The 7890-nt window shown below is 57.3% G+C and overlaps 1 protein-coding gene across 1 annotated transcript in view; it reads left to right on the forward strand.

Moving 5' to 3' along the window:
* Positions 1-4891, forward strand: part of POLR1A (polymerase (RNA) I polypeptide A, 194kDa) — a 77042-nt gene extending 72151 nt beyond the window's left edge. Inside the window, exons 31-34 of the mRNA XM_005885636.2 lie at positions 812-1012; positions 2407-2524; positions 3298-3462; positions 3764-4891. Of these exons, the coding sequence (XP_005885698.1) occupies positions 812-1012; positions 2407-2524; positions 3298-3462; positions 3764-3864 (585 nt within the window). The 3' untranslated portion in view covers positions 3865-4891. The remainder of the gene's footprint in view (positions 1-811; positions 1013-2406; positions 2525-3297; positions 3463-3763) is intronic.
* Positions 4892-7890: the final 2999 nt, after the last annotated feature.

The following is a 7890-nucleotide window of genomic DNA, read 5'->3' on the forward strand; positions in this document are numbered from 1 at the left end:
CTGCTGCTCAGCGCCCTCCTGCGCGGGCCGGGCGGCCATTTGGGATCCGTGAGAGTTGGTGTCTCTTTTTAATCCCAGGGCCCTTAAACCCACATGTGGTGACAGCTGTGGACCCTCTGCCCCAGATCACAGTCTCACAAATGTGACTTTCAAATCCCTCGAGGGCCACTGCTCTGACTTTTCAGTAGGCGTGTATGTGGGTCTGACCTGCCAGGCCCTGTCGGTGCTTCCACACGTCGCCTCATTCAGCCCTCGGTTCGGCAGGTCGTCAGCACACGTGGAAGCTGGGGCAGCAGGGCACTTATTTCTGCCGCCTGCCACCCGCCGCCCCTGGTCTCCGACGTGGGGCATGGCCCCCTCGCAGGCTGGTGGTATGGAGGCCCAGACAGTTCACACACAGCTTTCCTGTGCCCTGATCCGGCCAGTGGTTCCCCTATGGCAGTGTAGGCAGGAGTCACTGCCCAGGATCACACAGATCCCTGTGTTGCTTTGTGGTCACTGAAAGGGTAGCAAGGGCGATGTTGGGCGACGTGAGTTTCACCGTTCTCACCGACACCAGTGACATATCGCTTCGCCGTTTCCACCGTGGCCTGGGGGACTGGAGCTGGCTGCTGTGTATGGTCGGCTTAGCCACAGGTTCACGGTGCAGACTCACTGACCCAGCTCCCCCAGCAGGGCCACCTGTCCCCGGCCAAGGCGCTTACTAAGAGGGCTTAGGAGGGGTACTGCGGGGAACCCGGTTGGCGTGGCCTCTGTCCCGTGTGGGGCTCGGGCGGCCATCTCCCTGGGCTCAGCTCTCCTCCTCTGGCAGGTGACGGTGAAGCTCCCGCTGATGAAGATTAACTTTGACATGAGCTCCCTGGTGGTGTCCTTGGCCCACAGTGCTGTCATCTATGCGACCAAGGGCATCACAAGGTGCCTCCTGAATGAAACCACCAACAGCCAGAACGAGAAGGAGCTCGTCTTAAACACAGAAGGAATCAACCTTCCAGAGCTGTTCAAGTACGCCGAGGTATGGCCCAGGCCCTCTGCCGGCCGCCGAGGTACGGCCCAGGCCCTCTGCTGGTGCACGGCCAGTGTTGCCTCTGCCTCAGGCACTGGGGGCCAAATCCAGCCACTCTGCTCTGGCGCTTGCTGAGCCGCTGGTGCTTCTAGCCCAGGGTCCCCAAACCAAGTTGGCATGGCCTGGCCCCTCTGTGTGGGATCTACCATGCGCGTGAGCCCAGTTACTGCTCATAATACAGAACCTGCTTAACTGTAACCTCGAGTTTCTCAGACTAGTCCTTCCTATTTAATAAAAGGGTAACATGCAAATTGTCCTCAGGGGCGGGAGTTCAACCGACCAGGAGTTGGATGTGTGCTGGCCACCAGGGGGTGGCAGCCGGTAGCCGCTAGGGACACTATCTGTGCATGAATTTTGTGCACTGGGCCTCTAGTTTGAGTATAAATGCTTTTCCTTGATATTAAAACCTTTCCAGAGTACAGTTGTAAGAAAGAGTTTGCTGATTTGCTGCCCTGGGAGCTGCTCACTTTATCTGGGGAAGCAGGCCCTGGGCGAAGAGGTGGTCCAAGCCTAGCCCCCAGGCCCGGCCAGCAGAGGCCCATGTACCTGTCCCACCTGCTCCGCCAGCAGGTCTGTCCTTTCGTCTGAGCTCTCCTGGCTCCTCCCACCTCCCGGAGTCCCCCACGGCCTCTGAGATTCTCTCAGCCCCTGTGCACAGAGTACTGGGAGCTGGGACCCCTCTCACCCGGGTCCTCTGGTCTCCAGCAAGCTGCAGAGCTCTCCTGCCTCGCAGACTTCCCCCATAGCAGCTGCCCACAGAGGTCCTCCTCTGGGAGACAGAGCGGGAGGGCTAGCGCCTGCTGAGAGGTAGCCAGGGCAAGCTCCGTGTCATCCTCGCAAGTTCGTTTAAACAAGGCCAGACGAGCCCCCAGGTCCTCCGAGGTCTTCTGTGGGGGTGACTGCCATCTCATGGAGCCCCATCGGGCCCCCAGGGCGGCCAAACTGGACCCTGTCAAGGCCCAGGTTACACCCTGCAGCTGATTGTCCCTGCTCAGGTGCCCTGGACAAGTGTCTGTACTTCTGCTAGGGAACTTTCCTCACCCATCGAGGGGTGTCTCGATCCTAGGAGACGGGTCTTTCTGTTAAATAAACAAAAACAAAACAAAAAAATACCTTGACTCTAAAGCAGGCGCCCAGTCCCTCGCTCTGGCGGTGAGGAGCAGGCCTGGGCCCAGCCAGCGTCCTGTCGGCAGCTCTGCCCACACTGTTTCCTCTCCATTACCCTGGCGGCCACTTTGTCATCAGTTGTGCTCGACTGCCAGACAAGGAGAGAGCAGCCTGGGTGTCGCCTGTGGAGGGAGCAGAGGCCGGGCCCTGCCAGTCAGTCCCTCCTCCCTCCCCAGGTCCTGGACTTGCGCCGCCTCTATTCCAACGACATCCACGCGATGGCCAACACGTACGGCATCGAGGCCGCCCTGCGTGTGATCGAGAAGGAGATCAAGGACGTGTTTGCTGTGTACGGTAAGAGACTGTGGACAGCCATGGGGAGATCGGGGTGTCGTCCAGCAGCGCCGGGGAACTGACATGAGGTACAGTGAGCGTGTAGCTCTCGGAGGCCCTGAGAGTGACCAAGGGAAGGGGCGACTTGTGTTCAGTCTCGTGTGGCAAGTCCCATCATCGAGGGTCACCACTGTGTCTTGCCCGCCGGCCTCTGAAAGCTCCTGCCTGGTAACTGTTAGGCCCACACAGCAGGAGCCAGGCCAGGAGACGTGAGCATTTAAGAAACTTTATTAAATCCTCTGACCACGGCTGAGACCCGGTGTCGGCGTCAGCACTGAGGGAGTGTTTGTTCTCCTGGAGAGGGGCTGGGTCGGGGTCGCACCAGCAGCTGGGGGAGCTGCCTGAACAATGGAGCACCTTGGAAGATAGCAGGATGTCTGGTGGACACAACTTGGTCAGGCAGAGGGGAGCGCAAGTCGGCTGCGGAGTGTATCTCATCTGCAGGTGCAGGCCGTTTGCGTCAAGCTATGGGGAAAAACCTTACAACAGTTTATTTCAGAGAGCAAACCAGGGGCAGCACATCCGAACAATAACTTGGCCTGTCCAGCCGTCAGGGTTTCAGTTCTCGAGTGAAAGCAGTGCTGTCAGTTCTCATGCCCCGTCTGGAGCCTGTTTCCTGTGTGGCTGGTGGCGGCGGAGCAGGGAGGCAGTGTAGCAAGGGAGAAGGGAGGGAAACCTGTTGGGAGCCACTGCCCCAGTGCAGCCTCCTTCCTGATGTTGCTGCCCGTTGACAGGCATTGCGGTCGATCCCCGCCATCTCTCCCTGGTCGCCGACTACATGTGCTTCGAGGGTGTTTACAAGCCGCTGAACCGCTTTGGGATCCAGTCAAACTCGTCCCCTCTGCAGCAGATGACGTTTGAAACCAGCTTCCAGTTCCTGAAGCAGGCCACCATGCTGGGTCAGTGTGGGCAGGCCCGGCCCTCCTGCATCTGCTCCGGGCAAATGGGCTGTTCCTTGGGCACCTTTCCGCACGCCTTCCCCTTCCCCTTCCCCTTGCACGCGAGCAAGGTCTCATGGAGGAAGCGGTTGGGATGGGTGGGCAGCAGGCAGGGAAGTGCCTCTGTGTTTTGAAGGGAAAAGGGCCTTCTCTCAAGTGCAGGGCAGTCGGCCTCCGGGACCCGGGGCTGCTCCAAGGTGCCCCATCCACCCCCTCACACCAGCTTCTCCCTCAGCCACCTAACACGTGCTCTGTCTCCCAGGATCCCACGACGAGCTGAGGTCTCCTTCCGCCTGCCTCGTGGTTGGGAAAGTCGTCAAGGGCGGGACAGGCCTGTTCGAGCTCAAGCAGCCCCTGCGATAGCCACCACAGCCGGCTGCCTGGCCTGGAGTGGCCCAGAGGACCCAGGAGGGCCGGCCTGGCCTGCCCTTCGGTGAGAACCAGGAGACCAGAACCCGGCGGTCCAGTGACAGTGCAGAGCACAGCAGTGACGCTGGGTTCCGAAGAGCAGCTTCCCCAGGAAAGTGGCAGCGTTGATCATCCTTGCCCCTCTCCATCTCAGGACATACACAAGGTTCAGCAGGGCCTCGGGGATGGCCCCCTGTGCCACAGGAGGCTTAGAGGTGCGAGCCCTGGCCCCTCCAGGTAGGAAGGTGAGGACCGTTGCCCCGAGCAGCCAGTGACTGCAGGCGGGATCCTGGGCTCCGGAGCAGGGACAGAGCCCCCTGCCCACGCCCGCCCTGCTGCACCAGCTTGTGGACAGAGCCCGCCGCCCACGCCCGCCCCTTTGGACAGAGCCCGCTGCCCACGCCCGCCCCTGCTGCACCGGCCCTGCGGACAGAGTTCCCCAGATTCCACCCAGGCTCTTTCCCTGGGCCAAGCACAGGGTGGCACAGACCTCCACCCACCCAGCTTCTGGGCCTGGGCCCTGCTGGCATGTGGCCACATGTCCTTCTAGGCCAGATTAGCTCTGAGTCTGGGCTCGTCTCTCCAGGGCCCCAGCAGCTCACCCTACACATAAAACCCTGTCGCCAGCTAGGCTGCACTGTTGGAACCAGTTGCTTGGCTGTCTCTCTCTGGCTCTGCTCTGAGGCCACGCCCCTCTGCACAGACCCTGCTCCGTCTGGCCTCCCCTGGTCTCTGGCACCACAGCCAGGGGCCCTGACATGAACCGAAAAGTCAGGACTGTGCGAAGGCTCAGTAAAACCAGGGGCTGTTTCTATTTCTGTCTAAGGTTATTTCAGCTCAGGCTGAGTAATAAACATCACTGGAACTAGCTATTAGGAGAGAAAATTTAAAGCTTGGGTTTTTTTTTATTCTTTCCTTGGTTTGTGGTTTCTGCATTTGTGATGTGAGAGCTCAGGACTGGGATTTCTTAGCACAGTCACTTCTCAGCTCCTCTTCCTGTTCTTGGCAGAGGACCTGGGGGAGAGCTCAGCCCCCACAGCCAGCCCTGTGACCCCAGCCTGCCCCTTCCGCTGCAGCCTGTCCCTTCGGAAGCCAGCTTCTGGCCCCAAGGCCAGGAGAGCGGAAGCCAGCGGGGAGGAGCTGTGCGTCCGGGTGGGAGAGTGACCACACTGCTTCCTCTAGACATGTGACGGACACAGCTGGGCTGCCTCTGCCTGCACTGGGGAAACCCCCTGGAGCAGGGCTCGCCAGCTGGGGCACAGGAAGAAGGGTCCCATGAGCCCTGCACCGCAGGCGAAGCTGCGCGTCTTGGACGAAGGGGCCACGCCTACTTAATTTCCCCTCATCCCGGATTGTGGGAGCCAGTCCTCTATGGTCTGAGGCACATGCTGCATGGCCCCAGGGCGGGGCATCAGCACAGAAGAAAGCTCAGCGCCAGGGGCCCCTGAGGATGCAGAGGTGAGGGAGCAAGCCCCGAACACAGCCAGGCCGTGGCCCCTGTCCTTCCTGCCCACTCCTTCCAGGTGTTTCCTGTGCATCTGAGTCTCTCTCCTAGAATAACCTTCCTCCTGGTCCGGGAGCAGACACCCAGAGCTTTCCCGTGGTGGCCCTGCCCCCTCAGTTGAGCAGCCTCGTGGGCGCCTCCCTCCTGTTTAAGACAGCATGCTCCCTGGAATACTCAGCACTGGAAATGCTCTTCTCTGAGGGCACATTTGATTTTTTTGAAACAGATACATAGGCCCAAGCCAGAACGGATGAAGGGGATGGGTCTAGCTCAGGGGTGGGCAAACTTTTTGACTCGAGGGCCACAATGGGTTCTTAAACGACCGGAGGGCCGGAACAAAAGCATGGATGGAGTGTTTGTGTGAACTAATATAAATTCAAAGTAAACATCATTACATAAAAGGTCTTTTTTTTTTTTTTTTTTAGTTTTATTCATTTCAAACGGGCCGGATCCGGCCTGCGGGCCGTAGTTTGCCCACGGCTGGTCTAGCTGCATAATGGTTCTCTAATCCCAGGGGCCTGGAGAGTGATTGGCGGGGCTCACAGGGCTCACCACAGCTGTGAGCTCCCGGGACCCTGAGGTGGGCCGCAGCCAGCTCTGTCAGAGGTCCTCCCCTCAAGCTCCAGGTGGCAGCGCCCTCCCTACTTGCTTGCTTGTAACGTGTGTGTGTGTGTGTGTGTGTGTGTGTGTGTGTGTGTGTTTTCAGGCTGATGTTGTGGGTTCTCATCAAGCACTGCCAGCTTTATTACGCATCCCCTGTGAGTCTGAGACATTTCCTGTCCGAATCGGAAGGAAACCAAGCACGTTGGGAGTACCTGTCCCTGCCCCATCTGGAGCTGGAGCTCTCCTCTCTCCTGTCCCCTGCCCCCAGGTGGAAGCCGAATGAATACAGGATGGGAAAAGTGGTTTACAGCTGTCAGTGCACAAAACACAGTTTACTCTTGTACTATTTATTAATTACGGTATTTTCCATACAAACCATTGTGGGCCCGCTTTGCCCACCTGTATGTGTAGGCTCCTCCCGGCCTCCCTGCTCCTTCCAGCCGTTCCTCAGATGAACCGCTTTCGGTGAAAGTGCCGGCTCCTGTGTGTGTGCCCATCGCTGGCTGTGTGGGTGTGTGTGTGGGGGGGGGGGGTGCGGGAGGAAAGGGGAGGGCTTGTTTTTTGTTTTGTTTTTTAACTTTCGTTAAATAACAAAATTTACCATCTTAACCATTTTTAAGTATGCAGTTCAGTGGCATTAGGTAGGTACATTGTTTTGTAACCACCACCACCATCCCTCCACAGAATTCATCTTGCAAAACTGAAACTGCCCATTCCACAGTACTCCCCATTCCCCTCTCCCCCCGGCCCCTGGCAGCCGCCATTCCACTTGTTTCTGAATTTGACTATTACTCATCAATGGAATCATATTGTATTTTTCCTTTTGCAATTGGCTTATTTTGCTTAAGGTGACACGTCATCCATGACCCATGTGTCAGAATTTTTTTTTTAAGGCTGAATAATGTCCCATTGTGTGTATAGATCATTTTTTATTTATCCGTTTGCTTCCACCTTTTAGCTGTTTTGAATGCTGCTGCTGCTATGAACATGGTGCACAAATATCTCTTAAGTCCCTGCTTCTGATTCCTTGGAGTTTCAACCCAGAGTGGAATTGCTGGGTCACACGGCGGTTCTGTTTTTAATGTTTTTGAGGAGGTGCCGTGTTATTTTCCACAATCGCTGTACCGCGCTACATTCCACCAACAGCACACAAGCACAGCGTTTCTGATTTCTTCACCCCCTCGCCAGTACCTGTTTCCTGCTTCTATAAATAAATATACATGTAGATTATAGCTAGTGGCCGTTCTAGTAGCTGTGAGCTAATAGGGACTAGAGTTGGGTGGTTTTCAGCAGATGTTGGGGCCCTTAGTGGTCTGCACCTACACAGAGTGAGGAACGACTCAGGAATTGTCTCTGCTGTTTGCCCATCTTAAATTTGGAGTTTACAATTGGATTGGGCTGGGAGGGCCTAGAAAGTGCTCTTGGAGTAGGAAAGGCTGGTACCTAAAGGCTGGTTAGGTGACATGCTGTCCATCAGTGGCCTCTGTGCAGACTGCAGGGTGGGGGGCATTGCACCTGTGCTTGGTCCCGCAGCTCTCCCAGCTCTGGGGCACCTTTATCTCCTGCCTCCTTTACATGGGGCCCTTCCTTCAGTCCCAGCCACCAAAACAGGTAACCGTTGGAAATTTCAAAATTCCTACAGCGCCCAGTCCCCCTTTGTACCCAAGTCCACTGAGAACAGAGGTTCTTAACTCAGCATTGGAGCCACCTTGGGAGCTTGTGTTTTTTTAAAAACTGATTCCCGGGCTCCTCTCCCAGGGAATCTGACATAAAGGCCGGGTGTGGCCTGGGTGTGGCCTGAGCTCCGGGGGAGCCCAGGAGCCTCGTGTGCAGCAGGTGGAGGACCCACGGCTTGGAGGGAGCCCTACCTTGTG

The sequence above is a fragment of the Myotis brandtii genome, unplaced genomic scaffold (genome assembly GCF_000412655.1).
Source record: "Myotis brandtii unplaced genomic scaffold, ASM41265v1 scaffold916, whole genome shotgun sequence".
In the NCBI taxonomy this organism is placed as follows: Eukaryota; Metazoa; Chordata; class Mammalia; order Chiroptera; family Vespertilionidae; genus Myotis; species Myotis brandtii.